General features: G+C 42.5%; 3 protein-coding genes across 8 annotated transcripts in view; 1 reads left to right on the top strand and 2 right to left on the bottom strand.

Moving 5' to 3' along the window:
• LOC6608894 overlaps positions 1 to 8,582 on the bottom strand; it is a 37,744-nt gene extending 29,162 nt beyond the window's left edge. For 5 of the 6 annotated variants that reach the window (XM_032716773.1, XM_032716777.1, XM_032716778.1 and 2 more), the window contains exon 1: positions 8,139 to 8,582. The gene's annotated coding sequence lies outside the window, so the exon portion shown is untranslated. Of the gene's footprint in view, positions 1 to 8,029; positions 8,103 to 8,138 lie in introns of those variants that run through there. The other variant, XM_032716774.1, reaches the window with a different exon arrangement.
• Positions 8,583 to 13,493: 4,911 nt separating this feature from the next.
• Positions 13,494 to 14,246, bottom strand: LOC6608892. Its single transcript, XM_002033570.2, has 3 exons — positions 14,187 to 14,246; positions 13,778 to 14,131; positions 13,494 to 13,723 (listed from the first exon to the last, which is right to left on the bottom strand). The coding sequence occupies exons 2-3, from the start codon at positions 14,031 to 14,033 to the stop codon at positions 13,572 to 13,574; spliced, it is 408 nt and encodes a 135-aa protein (XP_002033606.1). The 5' UTR covers positions 14,034 to 14,131; positions 14,187 to 14,246; the 3' UTR covers positions 13,494 to 13,571.
• Positions 14,247 to 21,578: 7,332 nt separating this feature from the next.
• Positions 21,579 to 22,981, top strand: LOC6608891 (epimerase family protein SDR39U1). The gene is made up of 4 exons (XM_002033569.2): positions 21,579 to 21,686; positions 21,746 to 22,188; positions 22,253 to 22,483; positions 22,542 to 22,981. Exons 1-4 carry the CDS (start codon positions 21,650 to 21,652, stop codon positions 22,737 to 22,739), a joined length of 909 nt encoding a protein of 302 aa, XP_002033605.1. The 5' UTR covers positions 21,579 to 21,649; the 3' UTR covers positions 22,740 to 22,981.
• Positions 22,982 to 23,205: the final 224 nt, after the last annotated feature.

Here is a 23,205-nt window from a genome sequence, read left to right as displayed (position 1 = left end):
TATATAATTGACGTGTCGAGTGACAAATTCGAAGCATTCGCCTCCAACAAGTCGCATCGAATCGGATTTTAGGTTTCGACTTTTGAGGAGTTACAGCATCAGCCAGCAGTGTCGTAATTCTTGCCGGGCAAAACTTGGAATTCGAATTTACTACACTTATTCGTTATGCTATGAAACCACAAATGGTAAATTAATAGAATATATACAATGCTGACAGGGTCACGTTTTCGTTTATTGCCAATTCATGTACACAAGAGTACTATCAACGATTTGGGTAACAATTGTTGTTCAATTTTAGAACTATGATCAAATTAAAGCCCAATTTAAAACACATATATATAGAACTAACATAAAAGCAAAGCTTAAAAACATCTCAGAATGTGAACTTGCATTCATACAAAGCTTTCTTAATTCGTATTCAAGCTAACACGTTTAGAACGTCTATAGATATTCCAAATCTGGATGTGCAAATACTTAATGGTGCATACCTGTAGCAATTAGTGCTTATTAATGAACAGAGCAGATACTTAGCTTGAAAACTTTTAATGATGTTTCGGGTCTAACGATATTGGCAATTAAACGCCGCAAAAACCTTCTTAAACCATTTGGCTGGAAAACAACTGTTACTGTGCGAAGGCATTTGGTGGCCCAGCCCGCAGAAGTGAAGAAGCGAAGATTTATGGTCTGTGAATTTGATGGAATCAAGGGAGATTTGCAGCAGAAAGGCCGGAGTCTGCTGGCGTTTGGAGAATGGGAATGTCTGGCCATTCGGATGGATGCCCACTGATAAGGCGGCCGTGCGATCTGCGCCGGAACAGAACGGGGAACATCAATCATGGCCTCAATCTGTGTGTGACCCCCATCCATTTTGGCCAGAACGGATGCAGATGTAATTATGGCCCAGTGCTCCCCGTTCTTTTGGGCCCCCTTTTCCAGTGCTAATGGCGTATTCGGTTACAGTATTCGGCCCTGCACTTGGCTCACATACGAATTTTCGGAGTGCAGAAGCGGCAACAGATGGAGCTGCAGCTACACTCAGCCATGCATGACAAAGAACATGGTTGTTTTCTATGTTTTTCAGTGTTTTTCACTGTTTTCCCCGCTTTTCCAACCAGCTTGCCAGCGAGAGCGTGAAGGAAGCAAAACGCACCAACTTGAAGCTTCTCACGCACGCGTTGGCATTCGTATCTGTATCTGTATCTGAGACTGTGCATCTGCCAGTGGAGTACTAAATACTGTATCTATTGAAGATTGCAACACGTAGTATCACGGTTTCTCTCAACGCACGGAGAGAAAAGACTACACGCTTTAATATATTGATAAGATTGGGTTTATCAATTCATCAATACATCAATATACAAATAATAATTTGGTATACCTCATATTTGAAATTATGATAAAAAGCGGATATGTATTATTATTGTATTCATTCGATAAGATAAGTAATATTTTAAATGCATTTTTAGGCATTTTTTTGCCATATATATTATGTTTTCGATGTAGAAGTTAGTGATAGCACTATTTTCTACCGTGTCGCCCTTGTTATGCTTTATGTTCTGCACTTGGCTGTGCCGCTATTTTGGGTCGTTCCCCCTTTTTTTACGCTTTTCCCTTTCAGCCCTCCTATCCCGGTTTCCCGCTTTCCCATCTGCCCATTTTCCCCTGAATGAACAACGGAAACCTGCCGCATACGATACGCCTCAGCGAGCGTGCAATTACCACCGCAAAACAGTGCTTCTGGATCCGGATCCCAATACGAATACGAATTCGAATCGGAGTCCATTCTCCACCATCTAAATATCATAGGTTTCTCAAACTCAAAAATAGTGCAATCTCGCCGGCAAGTGGAACTCTTCTGATTTATGGCCCATTGTATCCGACAGATACAAAACGCTTTTACCAACACTCGAGGCCCACAAGTGGCTGCCGTTGCAGTTTGTGCCCCTTCTCCTCCTCCTCCTCCTCCACCCCTCTCCCAAATGCCCTCGTTTACTGATTACTTTGCACTCTTCAGCAAGTGAAATCCAAGACTCAACGCCCACAGATTGAACAACAAAGAGTTGCTCAAATTTTATTGGGGGACGGACTTAAGTGCAGGGGGAAAGTGTCACCCACATGGCACAGTCTCGAGATTAGAGAACAATCCCCGCTCAACTGGCTAAGGAATTCGCCAGATTGCCTTTGTTGACCCAAAGCTAAAGTAATGGAAATGATTTCTTAATAGAATTCACTTAGTTTGGTCCACAGTAGTTTATTAGGTGCAACCACATAAGCATGACTAATAAACACACACATGAATTTATTAAAATCTTTATTAAAATATTATTTTTTATAAGTAATCTTAAAGTCATTTTATAAAAACATACAGAAGTAATAAAATTACTAGTTTTGTAACTATTAATGCTTTCTGAACATATATGTAATATGATTAAGCAAAACTATGCAGTGACAAACCAATTTAAGAAGGCAACTTTAAGAATAAGACCCAAATAAAAACACTCTTGTGACGATAAAGTGCACAGATTTGTTGCCAAATTTAGCTGAGAATCTTTTTTTTTCTTTTTTTTTATTTCTGCTGGCAGATGAAATAAAAAATGAGGCAAGAAAACTGCGACGAGCAAATGTGCGAAATAAAAATTTCATAACGTGAAATTAGCGCACATAACTCGAATGCAAATGCAATTTGGGCACGTCGCCGCTTGTGGGCTGCCAGGGGGGGTTGGTTATGCAAGGGGTGAGGGGGCTGGTGGGTGGCATGGAGAGGGGGGGAGTGCAACAACTGAGCCAACTGATGCCGCCGATGACGAGTCGCTGATGGGGAATATGGCTGGCTGAGTGCGGTTCGAGTTGCTTGGCTGCCCATAAACGGAGCAGCAGCTGCATGGCAGAACTCCTTTTCCTCCCTTTTCCCCAATATCCCCCTTTTCCGTCCCCCTTTTCCGCCTTTGAGAAGATCTTGGGCAACGGGACTTATAATTAAACATAAACCCGGCGGATCCGCAGACTCAGCGACTCGCCAACGGCACGCATAAGTCCATTTATGCCAATATGCGAAAGATGGGCAAATGGGTAAGGAAATAAAGTGCTGTGCTCGGCGAGCAAGGCTCCTCCTTTCCATTTGGTTAAACTTTTTTGCATTCCAACGACAGGGAATGTGTCGCCAAGTTGGCTACCTCACAGTCCCGCGAAAATCGTATCGAGAAATGAGAGCGCAAAATAAACAAATCATAAATCTGTGAAAAATATGTTTTATGGCTGTGTACATGACCGCGACCACCCAAAAATATGCCTGATCTCTGGGCGAATATAAGATTCTATCGTATCGCTGCGCTTCGCTGTGTATCCCACAGATGCGCAGATACATTTTGTGCTGCGTGTTTTGAAGATGTCAGCATTTTTTGAAACTAGATTTTTGTGTGTGTCCAATTAGAGTGAAAAATGGCTGTGTAAATAAATGTTCGCCCCATTCACTTGTTTGTTTTTCACCACCATTTTGATGGTTAATCGAGTGAAATGCAATCAAATTTACATTCCCTGACAAACTGCCACGTAAACTATTCGCCCCCCGCCCCCCTTTCAAGTGCTGGCTCTGGCCATAATAAATGCCAATAAAAGTTCACATTTAACCCATAAAACTCCGATCGGGGAATTGCTGCCCGTACCTCTTGGTTCCCTTTTTTCTGGCTTCAGCTCAATTTCAACTTTTATTGAAGTGCCAGCGCAGGTGGGGTAGGTGAAAAAACAACTACGGAAATCCTCTCGATGACAGGTGTAAGGGCGGGAAATACAGGTGTGTTTGCGAATGGGAAGCAGGAATGGCAACCAGGAAGCACTTGAATGTGCTAAATCCCATTTTTGCCATCCAATTAAAATGCTGTATTTGCCAATCTACTTTGGATTAGATTGGCATTACTGATGGAAATGCTTTTGGGAATGAGGTTTAATTACTTGGGATGAGATGCCGTGCCAAATGAATAGTTCTTTGTCAATATTCCAATCTTTAAGATAATTTAGCTTTGATCAGAAGGGTTTTACTCGCCTCTAGATTGATGTTTAATTAATAGGAGTGCCAGTTGAGAACGTTTTTGTCAATATGCTATTTCTGAATCTGACATAAACAATCAGGTATGTATCGTTATTTACTCTGTGTGTTTTGTCCACCTTTACAATTACCTTTCATTGAGCCGAATTCATGGTGCTCCCATTCCAAAATCACAACTTGGTATGCTCCTCTTTTTATGAGTTTGTCGAACCCGGCTATCTCCACTGAAGCTCCATAGATTTATAGCTTTGCAAAGCACTGTAGGCCAGCCACATATATCTATGTTCACTATCTGCAGCCTGTCGAGCCCAATCAATTGATGGAAAATTGTTCCCGACTAAGCCAAAGTCTCAATTGTAAACCGTCGCGGAAATGTAAACACATTTATGCTGGGCAAACATTTTTCGCGCTTCCTGCTTTCTAGTGTCTCGGTGGGTAGCAGCGCCACCCACTTCCCCACCCACTGACCTCGATGTTGTAAATCTCTGGGTGGCTTTATCTTGAGCTCTGCGTTTCTATGGACTGCGGCAGTCAGTAGAAACTATGCCAAGGCGAGAGGCATTCCGGCATTCGCGGGGGCCTTCCATGAGCGTATTACGAGCGTATATGCGTGGATTCTGGCCAGATTAGCCGGAGATAAGGCCCGGCGAAATTGCGAAGGCAGTCATAAAATTTGGAAGCGGAAGCCTCATTATTTGCTTGGGTAATTAGCGCAAATTGCAGCCGCATAAGCCGGCTCAAAAGATTGAGTGAATGTGAATGGTGGACACAAAGTAATTGTATTAAGTAGCAAATTGAATAATGAAATGAAATAACCAATTAAGAGCCAGAGCCCCAGGAAGTGGCCAAAACCGAAAAAAAAGCAACCGCAAGGCAAACAAAAGCACATATGACACCATCACCATCAGCATTGGCATTTTATTTAACTTTAGCTCAAGCTTTGCCACCATCATTGACTAAAAACGTACGAGTATACATATAGTTATGGTATAGTAAACCAGTTACCGGTTTCAAAGACTCGCAGGCGACAAAAGTTCTGTTGCCAAAAATTAAAAAGCCAATTCGGGGGTTTCGGGGAAGGTGTTGCCAAGTAGGATGTGGCCGCTGTTTGTGTTATGAATCTGAATTTCTGAATCAGAACCAGTTCGGCAAGTTGCTGGCTAACACAGCGAACTACGGCGGGGGCCAACAAAGGCTTAGATACGAGTGAAAAGATACTACGACCACTTTGTGTGGAAAAGATGCAGACAGAGCGTGTGTTGATTTCAATTGTTGACCGTAAAATGGGCTCGAGAAAAGGTGTCAAGCCAACCTTGCCCTGCTTGAAATTCATATAAAACTCAAATTTAAATGCGAAGAAACAACATAAAACGAATTACCATAAAATGCGAAACGTGCCCTAAACCAAACTTTGGAGCAGCACCAAGCCGACGAAAAAGCGGAAAAAATTAGTGCGTGCCTGCAAATGGTTTGCCATGAGATTGGGCCCCGTGGAATTGCGAAGAGTCAACAACTACTGTGCTCCCATATACCCATATCTCCATCACGCTGCTCCTGCTCTGCCTCAAGGAATTTATGATATGAGCCCAAATGAGATATGGTTATGGCTGATGTGTTTGCGTTTGTCAACCCGAATAGGCAGACAGTTGGGCAGACTGTGCGACCCTGGCAGAGAAGTTAGGTAGTTAAGATATACAACTGGGATAGCGCCACCACCTACGGGTAACCTCCCACCCCATTAACTTGGCCCAAACCAACCCCAACCCCCGCTACCCTCTACCCTCTGCCACATGCGTATGCAAATGCCAGCTTATGTGGAGCAGCAACCCTAGCTGTGGCTTTATTTATTTGCCAGCGACACGAGAAGTCACTCTCTCTACGTTTCAGTTCCTCTTTTTTCGATGAATTCCTGTGGTTCTGTTGACAGCAACATTTCTGCAGTAAATGCTTCTTTTCTATATATTCTAGTTCGGCTTAATCCCAACTCGACCAACTCTTTACCGCATTTTTCACAATTTATTTGTTTTCATATATATATATATTTCATATGACTTTGTGGCTTTGTGGCAGAACAATGGCTTGTTTTTGGGCAACTAAATATTTTCATCTGCTCTTGCTTTCATTCATCCTCTAAATCATTGTTGTCAACACACATTTCTGAATTTATTCCGTTCCATTTAATTGAGTTTAAATGTAAGCTTCTGTTAAATGCACATCGTTGACCAGTGCCAATAGCATTTAATAGAATAATAAATCAAGATATTATTTTCTACAATTTTACTTTGAATTCATAACCATTTCATTATATATAGAATTATCTACTGTAGCTTCACACCTTTCGCATTTGCGGTGGATTTCTGTGGCAGACAATTGCAGCCTAATTTCATTTGAGTTTAAACTGAATTTTCGCAGAAACTCTTTTCCCCAGCCTGTGCTTGCCGTCTTCATTCATTATGCAAATCAAATAATTTTGTACATGTGTAACTATGTTTCCTAAAAAAAAACACGCACACCTTTTCGGACGCAGGCGCACCTTTCTGCTTCCGGTTTTTGTGGCGGCAGCACGTGCGTGAAAATTGCGCCAGTTGGTTTTTTTTTGGGGGGGGAAGGGGTAGGACCCAAACCCATTATGATTGTTGTGGCAACAGTCGTAATTAAAATGCTAGAAATTACAGTCACAGCCACGTCTGCGGTGCTGACTTTTTCGTACAGAGTTTTTTTTATGGCCATCGGCGCCTAGGTTGCATAATTCCAAGGTTTGGAGAAGAGTTCTCCCCCTCATTTCGCTGAGTTCGTCACTTTTGCTTCTTGTTTTGGGCGAATGCTTGTGCAATGAACCATCAGCATTTCGCTTAGTCGGCTTGGGGAGTATTCATTAATAATTTCCAGTGAACAAATGCGGCCCTAATCTTATCAGAAATGCGTTTTCCGAATGGTTGGGATGGCGGAGGCACCCCACTTCTTCCACTTTCCATTACTCATTGAGCCATTAGGGTTGCGAAATGGCTTTCGAACCGAAAGTCGGTGGCAATTCGAGCCGCAATTCCACGATTCCATTCCCATTGGGATTATTAATTGAATCAATGACAAACCAAAATTCAATAAACAATAACCAGGGGAGCCCTTATCGATGGGGCGCCATGTGGCGTATGCGCAATAATATTACGCATACGCTCCCATAAAGTTGTGCAAGCCATCGAAATGGTAGGGAGGGAAAGGGAAGGGGTATGAATTAGAATTCAGGAACACTATTTCCTTTCCGCAAGAAGTCAAGAGCGTATAGGCGTATTGCCTGCCAATCGTTATCGTTATCGCCGCGGCTATCAGACAGAGATAGCATCGATGACACTGATAATTGACGGCAATCATTGAGCAATTGACAAGTTCATTTAAGGGACAGAGCAAATAAACACAACAAAAATCTTAGAGCGGCGCCTATAGCTGCTCAAATTAACATATTGGTGGTCGGTTGACAAGGGGAAGAGGTGACAGGGTATCGCTGATAACTACAGTGAAACTTCTTTAAACCATCTACTATCACAGTGAAATCTAAATTATGATGGTTTTAAGTTACGAAAATGGGTGTTTTATTATTGTAACCGCTTTAGAAATATATTCATTAAAAATGTGTTTTATTATAGACATAATAAAACTTGTTTATGATGAGCAAAGTTGAACAATCATTAGAAATGACACATCTTTGAAATATCCTAATTTTTTATTGTGAAGTGATAATAATGATACCGATAATGTAAATAGAAGTACTTAAGTTGAAAGATAGCTCAAAGGCTTTTAACAACAAAGTTATAGTTGAAAAGTATTGACATACAATTTCCAAAACGATTACTAATCCATAATCCTAATCATTGATTAACATTAATAAATGATTTAAGTCTTTAATTTTGGTATCATCAAAGTTCAAGCCAAAGAAGTTTGACTGTGCCTGAAGTGAAAACGATGGAATGGGGGGCAGTGCGAGATAATTACATGTAAATGGGCTTTGTCGCCTGTTGTTATCAGGCATTTCGGAGTGGTTCAAAGGGTGGAACTCATTAAGTCTGGCCGCAGTCATTGAACTTGGGCGATAGGAACTCACTCTTCTGCAGCATCTGCTTCTTGTGCGAGGCTCCTCCGTTTCGCCGGAAAATCACAATTCGCTATCCTGCTGCCACTTTTGCATTGCCATTCGAATTTCCCATTTCTTTCTGGACCAAAAGCACCGACACAAACAAAAACGACGGCGGCAGCAGGTGTGTTGTTGTTTCTTTTGGCTTCTGCTTTGTTTGTTTGTTGTTTGTTTAGCTGTCGGCCTTTGCTTTGCACTTTTCTGCACTCTCTTTTTGTCGCTGTTCGCAGCTGTCAACGCACCAAACGCGCAAAATTATGAGCAGAACGCGCACACATGCTCGTATTCGTATTTTTTACAAGTTGCACACCCACATATGCATTCGCAAACAACAACAAACGACGCCGGCGAAAAGTTTGAATTGAAAACGCAGCGAACGCGGACCGGAAAACGAAGTGAACCGCGCACGGCGAAGTTTCGTTAACGACTGAATGATATTCGGACTTATACTCACTCGTGCAGCGACGCTGTTAACCGTCGCTGTTATTAACAGCGCTTCAATTCGCCGCAACAGCTGATTGAGAGGAGAGAGAAGTTGCCGGCAAAAAAAATGCGTATAAGCTGAAACTGGAAAACTGCATTTCATATTTCTTTGTAGAAGAGTGCATAACAGTGCTATAGTTTTAGAAGAGAGTATAAGACGGTACTTGCGGCTTAAAAGCAATAACTTTAAAGCCAAGCTAAGTTTCATAGCACTGATTAGCTGCAAAAAAGTAACCGCTCTTTGTTCTCTCTGAAGGATAATTATTTTTCTAGCCTCTTTTTTTCCCATAATCCCAAGACATAATCAAATCATTTAGCCAAAAACTTATTCAAAACTCACAATAGCGACACGCTCAAGTGCCCACAATTCGTGGCTAAAAAGGGGGTTGGCTGGAAAAGGGGGTGGGCAGCTGGGCGCAGGACCCTTGCATTGTTGTACACAATCCATCATTATCGCATAGACTTCCGCTCAAAAAGGAAACGCTGGGCGTGCCAACAGTGCATTTACATTTGCGCCCGTCTTTGCACTCGAAAAATTCAAGAACAAGATGTTTTTTCATTTTAGATCGATTAAATAATGAGAAAGTAATATGAGCAGTTAAATGGATAGAAATTTAAAACTGATGTACAATGTACATATTTTTAGGATTAAAAAAAAAAAATGCTTCAAAAAATAAATAGCGTAAATTCAACTAACTTTATTACATCCTTGATTTTTTCCAATTAAAAAAAATGCCCACTAATGATTTCCTAACTTCAAGTAAATTGCTGAAATGTAACCCAAGATCTTTGTTTTTTCCCCACTGATTGCGTTGCGGCCTTTCAGTCTTGGATCGTCCTTCTTGCAACACTCACACACACACTCACTGACGCACACAATTACAGCCTTCAAACACAGATACACCCAGACACGCAAATTGCCGGGTCGTGAGCACGTGTCTGGCAGCCTTCGCTGGGGATTACAGTCGAGTCGAGTCGAGGCGAGTCGTTCAGTGAAAGTGAGCCGCCAGGATCCACAGGACTCAGTCAGTTGGTCGTCGTCTGGTCTGGCCAACACCACCCCCGTCCAACGTTGTTTCCCCTCCAAAAAATGTTGCATTCGCCAGCAGTTTTCTATAATTCGTGTTGGCCCTCTATGGGGGTTGACTTGACGGTTTTTCCTCTTTTTTAGCTTATTTTTGTTGTGGCGGCTGCGGTTTATGCAAATTAGCAAAGTTAACATTTGCCAAATTGTCGAAAATTTCATTTGGCCAGCTCATCCTGCTGAAGGACTATTTGTTTGCTTTTGCAGGGCAGACATATAAACAAAAGCATATCAGTTACATAAAACATGTGAGAAGGTTTAGCTTGTGTCATTGAATTTAATATCCTTTTAAAAGTGATTTTAAATTCGTTTAATATAATAATTCCAGATCGATTAGTATATAGAATAAAAGATATAATTTTGATTCTAGTATGAGAAATATACATAACTCTGTTTGACAATTTAAGTTGCTATTTTTCTGTTCACCATATGTATTTTTCTCCTCCTACATTTTGAACATTTTAGGCTTATGTAATTAAGAATATATTAGACTTTAAACACTCTAAAATTGAAATATTTTGCAGGAGATTACTTTACTCTAAGCATCAAAATCCACAAGTGGAAGCAGCCTAGCATGCGGAAATGGGAAATGCGAAAAGCGCAAAGAGAGAGCTGCGAAATCAAAGCATTTTCGGATTCTTTTGATCAGCAATGTGCTAGGATATAGATGTGACGCCCCTCAAAGTTGCTGCCCCGCCCCAGAACTCCCTGTTTTCCCGACTTTATTAAGGCAGATCTTCGGTTGTCAGTCCGCCAAGTGACAAAATGCACCTGCACATGAGTTTTTCCCCAAAACGAAATGAGGGGAGGGGTGCGGGAAAAGCGGAGTGGGATGAGCTGGGCGCAGCTATCTATCATAATTAGATTTCGTTCTGTGCTGAAATGTCGTAACGGCAACGAAATGCGTGCACATAAATTAAGTGTGGAGTTCTTTCCAGACCGCACTTTTCCCATTTCCCTCCCCCACACACACACACGCACACAGCAAATAGAGCGCCTAATAGGATTTCATTTAATTTCCGCCGCCCAAGGATTTTCCTAATGAGTTTTTTAACCTGCCCAGCGGAGATTTCCATCCTGGTTGGGGGCCCAAACAGCGCCCAAGTGAGCAGTATCCAGCATATTTGAATAGAAACGAAACGTTTGGATCAGGTGGAGGAGGCGCATCCCGGCATAAACACGACTTTGGTTTGATAAACACGGTTCCAAAAAAGGACCAGGATTCTGTTTATCCTTTGTCTGGTTGTCTCGGATATAGCCACTCTGTTGCCTGTCGTTCTTGTTGCTCCGTCTTGGTGCAGATGTTGCCGTTGGGTTTAGCGAACTTAGCTTGGCATTTTCTTTGTGTCTGTCCCTCCATTTTCCCGACCCCACCATTTCCACAATCCCCCGTGGAATGTCGGAGACAATGGAATCGGCCAAGTGAATTGCCCTGGGAGCGCAATTTTTCACTGTATTTTCTGTATTTTCGGTGTGAAATTTATGCTGCACTTGGCTAATTTAATGCCATTTTTCCACAACATAAACGGGAAAGGGGTGCAATTAAATGCAGAAGGAACTGATATGATTTGTGTCGCCATTTGCATAAATTAGCATACAATGCGTGTACTGGCACTTAACCATAATTAGATAAATACACTTATGCTGCCACCGTTTGTACAGGTAATTAAATGCAATCCGAGACAGGTGTCTTTCACATAACTATATGTATGATACAAATGTATGGGCTGAAAGTTCATTAAGTTCAAAAACCCTAAAACTTGAAGTGAAAGAAAGAAGCAGAAAGTTTTCAAATCAGCTCGTTAGTGTGGGAATAATTGCTTTTCAATTGATTTTATGCCAACTTCATTTGATTAAAATAATTCGTAACGTCAGTTTGTTAACTGCCCAATTTTATTTAAATTCATAAAAAATTTACTTTACCTTTAAACAGTATTCTGTTCAGAAAATTTAATTCAATAACAGACACGCATTGATTTCCCAATCAACGAATTCGTTGAACTATACAAATGTGTCTGAATGTAAGCACATATCCATTCATCAGAATTTCCTTTTGAAATTTAATTATAAATGCCTTTCGTTGAGCAAAAAAAAAAAATTTGAAAAAAAGTGTAATTTTTACTGAATGATAAAGGGATTAAATTCCAAAATATGGATACAAACGGAACTAGCCTTTTTTTGCATATTGAAATCATTTGAATGAATGGCTTTTAGATCCCAAAACAATTTATGGCTTTTAGAAGAGTAACGAATTCTCCACCCCCTCGCCAACTGCGCAGTAAATTCAATCAGTGCTGGGCACTCCAATAAATGGCGAATCCTTTCGCTTATATTTGAATATTTGACATTTTTTGGGGGAGAAACGAGCACTTCAATCATCCCCCTTTTGGCCCCTGAAGTCATCATAATGTGCACAAGATTATGAATTCATTTATAATAATTTAGTTTGAGTTATGCGCGAAACACTGAAACTCACTCAGCTCGGAATCCCATAATGAGCATATTCTATTAGTCGCGTTTGTGTTCCACCCTTAAGTTCTCGGGGTTGGAAATTATCAAAGCCCGAATCCTGGACACATGTTGCATTCAAATGTCTCCTTTCGCCGGAGTCTGGGTAATGCCGTGTTGTGACAAACCCCAAATCGCCCAAACTGACGGACGGGGAATCCCTTTGAAGCTGATAAACATTTGCACCCGCAACCACCGAAAGCGACAAAAACAACAACTGATATTTTGGGGGCAGGAGTGCTCGACTGCATCACCATCATCATCCGACGGACAGGCAGACAGGCAGCCAGACATTCGAAAGGATATGCCAGGAAGTCGCTCGGACGGGCATCAAAAAGCTTTGCCCAACTCCCCCTGATTTCCATGGCTTTCCCTTTTTCATTTCTTTTTTTTTGGGCATTGATAACTGACACGCAGTTGAAACTGAAAACACGGTAGATGTATTTGCTTAGCATAATGGATTTGAGGCACTCGGTGTTTCGGTACTCGTATAATTGAAAATCGAATCAAATCGCGTGAAATTTAATCAACTTAAGAACCCTGGAAACTCGAGAGCCAACTTCAATGCGGATCGGGTTCACAACTCCCCAGGCGAGCGAGCGAGGAAATGGAAAAATTAGCACAAATCCATGTGATAAACTGGCTACTCTTTGCTTTGAATCGAGTTACTCCACAAAAGCCCCCGCCGAACCGGGAGCTCCACCTCAACGGCAGGAGGATTGGCGAGTGCGGTGGAGGCCACTAAGCGCACAGGAAGCCCGTCGGAACGGATGCCGCAGCTCCGGCCATCTGAACTCTAGACTCTAATGCACGATTAATGCCCAAACCCAGACGCACTGCCTCCACCTCCATATGCGACGTGCATTTCCTAGTAACGACAGGAGAGCTTCGATAATAGGAATTAATTGATATACATTTTCAATAGTGTTTTCAAATAAATTCAGATATGAAGATTTAAAACTTATTAAAATAAAAATGTGTAGTATTTGGTAGATATAGTATTCTTTCTCCTAGCAAAAAATTTATTTTTCAAATTCAAGCTGCAGAAGTCCCACTGTACTTGACTTCAGATGGAGGCGATGTCGTGGGCGAGTGTCGATGGCATGTCCATTTTCAGAAATTAAGCCCTGTAAGCGGCTTTCATGGGACTTTGCCCACGACACTCGCCCATCTGGCCACTTGGGCCATGTGGAGCTATGTGTGCTTTGCCACTGGAAGGGGAAACCGAATGGAGTTGAAGTCACTTTCGTTGACGACCCTTTATTTGATACCATCAAAGTCATCAACAGTGCAGTATACAGTGTTCTGTAAGCAGATTTGTCACTTCTTCACTTGTTGGCGCGACGACGGCAGTTGCCAAAGACGCGCAGGTGTTTGCTCCGGATGAGCTCCCTGGCTTCCCACTGGCTCAGCTCGTAGATCTCCTTCTCCAGTTGCTGGATCTGGGCTGCTATGGCCGCCGGCGGGAGGAGACTTAGTTCTGGAGAAAGTTTTGTAGGTATTTATGAACTTATCACCTCGGGAAACCACTCACCATACATCTTGCGCAGGTCGTTCTGCCTTTCCGCATCCTGTTCCCTGGCTGCCTCCTGTTCCTTGTCGTTTTGCTCGTCCATCTCGTCGATGTTGGAGTCCACTTGCTTTTGATCCCGCTGACCTTCTTCGTCGCTTTCCCCATTGGAACTGCCCCTCTCCATCTTTTCCAACTCGAACTCGATTGGGTCCTCCTCCAAAGTGTACTCCTCATCTCTGGGACTTTCCCGCTTAATGGACTTCGTAACTTTTTTCATATTTCAGCTAAATTATTAAGTTTTCAATAGGCTCCCTTGTTGTTTGTTGAAGTAAGGCTGTGCCAGCGTGAAATCGCCTAATTGAGCTTACCACCGTGCTAATAGAATATATCAAAACAGAAGGGACCCAAGAAATTAGCTTTTATACACCACCTTTCGCTGGAATGACAGGTTTAAAATCCAGAATACAAAGCCACCCTTGGCGAAAGTTTTCCAACGCCTAATGAGCTGTACGAAATTAATTGTCACCGCAGGAGGGTTGCCACCTTCAAAACGAATGCGTAATGTGCAAATTTCCAGGAGTTGCCAGTGTTGCAGACAAGGTCAACGAGTGAAGCCCTGCAAGAACTGAATACCGGCCATTAGATCGCGTTTTTCAAAGGACTCGGCTTCTTGTAAACAATCCATAGCAGGCGTTTTGCATCCCCCAGAAAGGAATCACCTCTTCAGGCCAAGCAACTTTATTTACAGGGGTGTATGATCAACATTTTTGTAAAGGGGATTTTTAGTATTATAATAATGAATAATGATACATTTTAGTATTATAATAATGAATAATTGTATGATGGTAAATTCAAGAACTTACTTTTACTTATAGATTTAAATAATAATAGTATTTAAATGCTTACCAATCTTGGGGTACTTGAACCCCCAAAGCCCCTCTTTGCACTCACAACTTCTTTGTCCTTGTCGCACGTGTCCGTTTGCTTCGGTGGCGGCTTAGCAGCCGAAGGACATGGCCATGGAGTATGTGTCCTGATGGTGACAAAGGGACGCGTGCTCATTATTCCCCCTGTCCAGCCGCGTATTCCGTCTGCTTTTGTAGCTGCTTTATGGCCAAAGTTTTCGGGCAAAGTATCGTTTATAGCCGGGTCCGCTGCTCATGCAAATTGAACAAGTTAAACTTTTGAAGGGGTCGCGTTCGCCCCACCCCCAGACTCTCCAGAAGCGTTTTCCCCAGGGTGGCTGGCGTCTGTGTAAACAGTGTTTGCACCGCGCAATGGACCCCATTACGCTGCAGTTTATTTGCAAGGATTCGGCCTGCCAGCCCGTGTTATCATCCATGCGGCACGTGCCACTCGCAGGGGGGAATGGAATGAAGTATGTCTGCTGCTGACTTTGATTTGTTCAAATCGCTGCCTAATGGATGTTAACATGATGCAAAACAAAAAACATACCAAAGTTGTATCTATATCTATAAATATTTACAAAAAAAAAGGTTTTTCATTTGCATGTTTTTCTGAGAATGAGACATTTCCCTTAAAGCCGAAATAGAGTGTTATTATTGGCAATGATTTTACATTAGAGCCGTCTGTTTTAGCAACTAGATCTAATCTTGGCAAGTTTCTAAAGTTGGAAATTATCTGTTTATTTAAGTCCATGGTTATTTTTCTCAGTGCTCTTAAAAATACGCAGTTACCACTGTGACAAGAAATCCGCCTGGGGCCAAAGAACCCAAACAAAGAGGCAAAGTAGTAAAATAGTGGCCAAAACAAACAAGCTGGCCAGAAAGAGAAACAGAGACAGTAACCCAGACTAGACTAGACGATTAGTTGGCGGCAGGACATTGTCCCAAATCCAGAATTGACCTCCTCGAATCGAAAAGGGTCCTTTGCCAAAGTGCAGCTGCAATGCATTGGTTCGGATTTGATGCCAAATATTGGCAATTTTAATGAACAACATTCTCGCAGCATTCAGCCATGCAAATGGCCCATTTAATTGGATTAACGCACATTTCCGCTGCGTCGCTGGCCAATTTATCACAGCTTTATGTGTGTTTATGTTTATTTATGCTGCGATTTAATTATGCGCCACAGTTGGAAGTGTGCCATGCGGAGATACAGATACATTTGTGTGGACATGCAGTTGGAGTTGGAGATGCGGATGTCTGCCCCAATGCAATTGCTCTTTCTTTCTTACTCATTGAAGTCGCTGGCTTTCCTTCCTTTCGCGTCTGATTTACTGGCTGATCCATTGTGAACGGCTGTCGATGGCAATCGATACGATCCATACGATCCATACCTTGTATATATACTTTTTAGCACCGACCTCCCGACTCACCGACTCCCCGCCCCACCAGAAATCTAACAGCCTGGTGCGAATATCTGATTCGGGATGAATGCGGGTAATTTGAAGTCTTGTTTGCGGTTCGCTAATTTCATTGCTTCAACGGCGATTGCCGCGATTGTTGTGCATCGATAACCGAAACGAGACGGGTGAAAGTAGCAGCCCATTTTCGGCTAAAAACATATTTTTTGATACTCAAATGTTTTTAGCACAGCGGTGCTCTGGAATTACTATCGGGCGATACTACTTTATAATTGGTCATCAAAGGAAAAGTAAAGTTTAATTGAACCAACGAGAAATACATATTTATGCTCTCGATTGCAGCTACACTTTGATATATGAATATAGGTTATAAGTATAATCTAAAATGTACTATATAACACTATATAACTATATAACATTAAAATTGGACTTTGTATGCTAGTAATTTAAATAGGTTTATCGGAAATATATACATAAGATATAAGAAATACCAGGATATATGTCCTTCAGAAATGCCTTCAAGCCTTCTTAGTATGTCACTTTCATAAAGAGAGAGACATCTCAAATCTGCTTTTCAGTTCAAAAAAGAGTTTCTGAATGAAAGTAGTAACAATAGGATATGTGCAGAGTTGCGCTATTATACGCCAGCAATCTGATTACTTTTCCTGAGCCCCAGGAACTGGGTGGCCTCCCAAGCGAATGAAAGGCCTCTTTTTGCTGTCAAGTTTGATACAGATGAGAAATAGCTTAGGCCCATGAATGGAGCGCTATGCCTGGGGATCCGACGACATGGAAAGTGGAATTGGGGAAAGGCTTCGGCTCCTTCAATGTAGCCAGCGCCGTAGACATTCCATTCCGGATATGGACTAGGAATGGGATCGCCGGACTTGTCGGACACGGTTTAATGTCGTCTGTGCTCGCCGCCGACATATAGTATGAATATTTATAATAGATACTTATCTTGCACCCTTTCGCAGGACAGCGCGTCCGACTTCTTGAATTAGCGGTCGCATTTCTGGCTTATTAATTGCCCGCTTACACGAACGCGAGTCCTGGCCAGAGTGCTTAGTCCTTCCTGCTGCCTCGGTCGCCTGTCACTCGTGTCCTTGGCGACCTGTCGCCACCAAATGCAAATGCAAAACATAAAAGGCATAAATATTAAAAGCCTAATTAATTTCAGGTCGCCAGCACTGAGACTTATATTTTATTACAAAACTGAAACGTCAATAATTGCACGTAGGCCGGTGGCCGCCGCAGGTGTGAATTATTCCAGTTCACCTGCCCTTTTAGTCGCTGGAAGAAGGCAGGTTTGTCACTGGAATATGCTGTAAAAATGACTAAATAATTAAAGCAATTTAGAAGGATTTCTGGAGGAACAGCTGCTGCACGGAAAACTATAATTTTATACACGAAAAACTTACATTGAAATTTCTCAAGCTATTAGCATTTCAGAAGCTAAAAGTATCATTAGAAATGCATTTATTAACTTGGGTATACTGCTCACTGCAGCCCTTTTATTTCACTTAAGTTGCTAATTTTAAAACATTAAATAATTTCTTTCTCTGTAGCTACAAGTTTTGGCGACAAGTGAGAGCAGGAGCTGCAATTAGGCATTCCAGCAGCGCGACTTGCCCTTCCGATTGCCTTTGATTGATGAGCCTAAAATGGGACAGGTAGGATGACAGGGACAGGGACAGGGAGACCTTTGCCAAAGCTCCAACAGGTGGGTCTGGGGCAGTAAAAGTGGAGCTACTTGCCGCACATCTCAGTCCCAGTACCAATCATGTTGCACATACTCAGGCCGCCGGCTTTTCCTTCAGCGCTGCAGGTGCATTTAGTTGAGTCTTTCGATTTCGGTCTTAGCCATTCACCGTTTGTGGCTATCAGCGATATTGATGGATAACGAGTTTGAGTTTGCGGTGCCGGGAAAGTGGGTGAGTGCCAAGTAGCCGGTGGCATCGTAATTCGCTTTTCCCATTAATTGATATGCGACCGTTCCGTCCAGTTGCATTATTCATATGTATATATGAGTCTACGGAGAGAAAATCGTCAGCCATGGCATGCCACGCCAAGTCCAATCCAATTTCGATTTTCCAGCAGTTTTCCTTTCCTTTGATCTGCTGGCCGGGTGATCCCGAGTGTCAGAAACACAGAGATCAGCAGATCCTTTCAAGCGGCATCCGCTTGACAAACTAGGCCCTTTGAAGTATCCAAGTTTCTATGGCAGCTAATTATGGCCGGTAATTGCGGAAAAGCGGAAAAGTGAAAAACACATTTCCCACAATAAACACACTCATCAACCGTGATTTTCGCCAAGTTGTTAAATTCGATGAGACTCACTGGCACTCCATGCTCCATGACTTTTGACCCACATCGCCGGATGACTTCTCGCCTTACCTCGTGGCAAAGAGTCGAAGGAGATGCGTCACAGATTCACGAGTGGAATGGCTAAGTCCAATGGGACTGGAGGCTGAGGCGAAGGATGATTGGCGACCGCCAAGACGATGTCTGCGGCAATCTTTCGGCGGCGCCGCCATTTCGTCTGACCCAGTTTTATATTTCAGGGCAGACAAATTGTCTGCGCGATATGTGCGCTTCGCAGATTGTTTATGATGCTGTTGAACCTTCCTTTAAAGAAGTCGCAGAAAACACATAGTTGAGTCGCAAAAAAAACCTCGAAGGCATGCCAAAGTCCGAATTCAATTATGGCCAATTTGAACGGGGTGAGTAGGCCAACTAATGTAATGGAGATAGAGATAACCACTGAGCATCGCAACACCTTGGCCAATGCCAATTAGTTGGCCTTCTGGCTTCTGCTGTCCTGGCCAAATTTCAATTAACGTCAAGAGCAATCAACGAAACTTTCCACCCAGTTTGTTTGTATCTGACCGGCTGGGGAAAAGTTTGAACCCTGAACTTTGCTGCATTCTGGGCTTTTCAATTATTTAAAAACCGAGAGACCAGCTGCCTGCAAGTTGCATAAGTTAAATGCACTGAAAACCATCAGCCAATCCAATAAATGGAAGCTCCCAATTAGGAGTAAGATATTTACAGGTTACAGGCCTTAGTTACAGTTTTAAACTATTTTGTTATTAAATCCGAAATATTAATTTAATATTTAAGTGCATGGTGTGTCTACATACGAGTATGCTTTATTTTCCGTGCATTAAGTCGAGTTCGGGTTGCAAAACTTGTTAGCCGCATCGCAATTATGACAGAATTAAGTTTTATGCTGTGCCACCGAGGTGACCAACTGTCAGACCCGGCTAATCCGACCCGATCCGCTCCTCATGCCCAGTCCCGATCGACAGCAGTGGCCGGTCCCCAATCCCCGCCAGACAACCGCAAGGCGGCAAAGGAGCGACACAAACCGCACATAAAACTGTCAGGGAGTGTGTTGCGGTGTGTCAATGGCCAGCGAGATGTGGATTCCGATCCATGCCAGCACCACCACCCACGTGCAACACAAATCACTCCGGTGGGTGAATGTGGATGGGTGCATTTGGATGCATATTCGGATATTCGTCCATGTTTGTGCCATTGACTTTGCAACTTTGTTGCGGCTGTGTCGCTCTGTTGCTCTGTTTGTCTGTTTGTCTGTTTGCCAATAAAACAAACAAAGAAGTTTGTCCCCAAACCGGCAGTGTGCGAAAGATACAAAGATACCAGCTGGGTATCCGTATCTGTGTATCTACATTTGCACCGGAAGTGCAACTCAAACAGCGAGACACGAGACAACTTTTTGCTGCAGATCCTTTCCATCAACGTTTCCATATTTTCCTTTTGTCTAGAAAGTTTTCCCACTCAGCTCCACTCCTGTTTTTATCACTGACAAGTGTCAGAAGCAAAAGAGCCATGGAAATTAAAGTTCCATTGGCGGAACCCATCAGCCCACCGACAATCGATGATGAGTGTCATTGGAACATGTAATAAGAAACTAAAGAATCCATTTAAATGGAACAAAATAAATTTATGGAATTTATGAAAGTTTAAGGTATAGATATTACTAAATATTCAGATAAAATTAAGCACACAAGCACTAATTATCTCTTTGTGGGAGTTTTTAAAAATCACATTCCTTAGTTAACCACACTTTAAGTGGTAATAATATCAACATTCCACTGCGCAGACAGTAATATCCAACTGATATTTAGTTATTTCCCCCCTAAACTACTCTGCACGCTCGTTGGCCGTTATTCAACTGGCTGTACGTGATTACTGCCTGATTGCAGGACTAGATAAAAGCAGCAGACCTCGTAATTATGGCCTCAGATCCTTTTTACGCCGCCATCACTGCGCCTTTCTCACTCAATGAAGCGCAATAATTGCGGAGCTTAATGCAAATTCTTAGCCCAAAAGGGCAGCCACGCCCACTTAGCTGGCGTTAGGGGGAGGGCGGAGAAAGTGGTGGTCGGTTAATGCAAGCCGGCACAGTGTATGCAAATGAGTTTCCAATGACTTGCCACGAAAGCGAGGCAAAAACAAAACAAAACAGCACGCAGCAAAACGAAGGATATGACGTTGTGTCGCCTGCTGCACTTGAACTTGCCCATTAACTTGGCCCCATGCGTCTGCCCCATGTCTGCCAATATGCACTAAAAATATATATATATTGACGTACATATCTAGAGATACAAGTGAGTCCGCTGGCGGAGTGAAAGCGTCATAGCCACGTGTATTGTGCTCGGCTTAAGGCATTTTATGCGAAACTTGCGCTTTATTGGATTCTCGGGGTCCGCTCCTTTTAACGCTCAACTTAAAGCGATAAGCGAATTGCAATTTAGGTTCACTGTCTGCCCTCTATTTCCCCTATCGGTGCACTTAAATGCTGTGCGGGAGTGATACTAAAAGCCTCTCCAGTCGGAAGACCAGCAGGCATTGCACATTTACGATACTAAATCACTTAAGCCCGTTTTTGGTTAGCTTTATTTCAAGGAATATGGAAAAACATCAAAGGCTTCCTATATAATATAATTACTTGGCCGTTTAACATATGGGAAAACTCGTCTTTACATTATGAAAATCGTTTAAAGGCCTTCAAGCATTCAAAAGTAAATATTTTAAAAAAGGAGGTGCCGATTAAGGAAATATGTTGAAGCGAAATGGCCTAAGCTTTAAACACAATCCAATAGACTTCGAAAAATTATCAGATTCTCTTTAAATTTTAAAGGCTTTCTTTAAACTTAAAGATATAGGCTTCTTTTTACACAGCGGTTAACTTTCGAGTAAAGGTTTTAAAATTAAAAGCGACCATTTTGGCAGTATTTCATTTTAGTAATTTAATCGTTCATACAGCATTTTTATACCATCATATATATGGACCACAAACCAACCATCCCGAACATAATTTTTAAGGAGGGAAGGTCTTTGAATCACTTTAAAAATTGCAAGTTGGATTTATGCTAGTCATTCGAAATTTTATTTTTCGCGCCTAGTTAAAAAAAGTGGCAGCACACCGTTTTAATTTGGAGATCTGGCATCCTCCGCACATCAGCTGTAATTTGTTTACATTACGTTCTGCTAAGTGTCGTAATTCGGGAAAAGTCGCCAATTTGGAGCAACCTCTTATGATTATACCAAAAATGTCGAGGCATGCTCTGATAGGTACGTTCAAAGGTGTTAGCCATCGGGCGCAGCCACCAATAACCAGGAATCTCGCTCAGGTGGTGGCACGGGCTTCATCGGTCGCAACCTGGCTAACCATTTGACCAAAAAGGGTTACGATGTGACGGTGATCTCCCGCATGCCAGGTGCGAAGCGAATCACCTGGCACGAGCTGGAGAAGAATGGTATTCCCGGAACCGTAAACGCCGTGGTAAATGCCACGGGCCAGAACACATTGGATCCAACGAGACGCTGGACTCCAGGATTCCAGCAGAATGTGTGGAACTCGCGAATCAACTCCTCAAAAACTCTGGCTCAGGCTATTAAGTCGGCACCCCAGGTCACCTCTTTCGTGAATCTATGCGGTGTGAGTCACTATCAACCCTCGGAGTCCAAGGTTTACACCGAGGAGGACCAGGTGCAAGGATTCGACTACATGTCCAGGTTGTGCTTGGCCTGGGAGGAGGCTGCCCACACTGGTAGTGAGCAGGATTGTAAAACCGTAAGTCAATACTGTAGAGCATCTACAATAGGTATAAAAACTTTTCAGGTATAATCCTTTTCAGACCATCCTGCGGTGTGGCGCTGTTGTGGGTCATGGCGGTGGCATGATTCAGTCCATGTGGCTACCGTTTAAGCTTGGCGTGGGAGGTCCATTGGGCAATGGAAAGCAAATAATGCCCTGGATACACCTGCACGATCTGTGCAGCTTGATACAGTACATCATAGAAAAACCAGTGCCAGGAGTGGTCAACGCGGTGGCCCCAGAAATAACCAGCAATTTGGAGTTTAGCAAAGTAAAAAAAAAATCACAGCTTCTTATACAAACACTATAATATGTTATGTTTTTGTCAGGCCTTTGCCAAAGCACTTCATCGCCCGTGTATCTTCGCCGTTCCTGAGTTTGTTGTCCATGCCATCTTTGGACCAGAGCGGGCAGCTCTGGTTTTAAGTGGCGCTAAAGTCAAGCCACAGAAAGCGCTCTCATCCGGATTTAAATTTCAATATCCCAGCGTCAAGGAGGCTGTGACGCAGCTGACCCTCAAAGGATGAACTGAATAGACACCGAATGCTGGTTATACGTATGCTTTGTTCAAAAGCGATCTGTATATTAAATAGATGGTAGTACCAAGCGCAAATTAAAATGAATTTCTGCGATAGTGGGGATTTGTGAATCACGCCCTCCGAAAATAGACCCACTTAATTTGTTTACTCATTAGTCTTGTCCACCAGTATTTCATCATTATTTTGGTACCACATTAAATGTAATCGTTGACTTAATTCGATTTATAAAACGTGTATAAACTTTAATTGCCTGAAGGGGAATCTTTGCGAAACCAACATGTAATCTTGAACTGCAAGCTAAATAACAGCGTGTACCTACAAGGGGATTTCAGAAGAATTATTCAACGTGTGCGAAAGGTAGATAAAGAGATAAATCCGATCCCTTTTGGTGCGTTACTTGCCAATTAATATAATTGCAACCAAAGCTAAATTAATAGCAAAAAAAATTAATTGA

Source organism: Drosophila sechellia, chromosome 2R (assembly GCF_004382195.2).
Source record: "Drosophila sechellia strain sech25 chromosome 2R, ASM438219v1, whole genome shotgun sequence".
In the NCBI taxonomy this organism is placed as follows: domain Eukaryota; kingdom Metazoa; phylum Arthropoda; class Insecta; order Diptera; family Drosophilidae; genus Drosophila; species Drosophila sechellia.
Note: the sequence above shows the minus strand (reverse complement) of the source record. Positions and strands in the feature narration are given on the sequence as shown.

What these genes read in the sequence shown, in the direction of transcription:
- LOC6608891 (XM_002033569.2), top strand. Translation starts at nt 21,650, where the DNA reads ATGATTATACCAAAAATGTCGAGGCATGCTCTGATAG. An exon ending in GTCGAGGCATGCTCTGATAG is followed by an intron (nt 21,687 to 21,745) that starts GTACGTTCAAAG and finishes AATCTCGCTCAG; the next exon opens with GTGGTGGCACGGGCTTCATC. An exon ending in GTGAGCAGGATTGTAAAACC is followed by an intron (nt 22,189 to 22,252) that starts GTAAGTCAATAC and finishes AATCCTTTTCAG; the next exon opens with ACCATCCTGCGGTGTGGCGC.
- LOC6608892 (XM_002033570.2), bottom strand. Translation starts at nt 14,033, where the DNA reads ATGAAAAAAGTTACGAAGTCCATTAAGCGGGAAAGTCCCAGAGATGAG. An exon ending in CGACCTGCGCAAGATGTATG is followed by an intron (nt 13,724 to 13,777) that starts GTGAGTGGTTTC and finishes AACTTTCTCCAG; the next exon opens with AACTAAGTCTCCTCCCGCCG.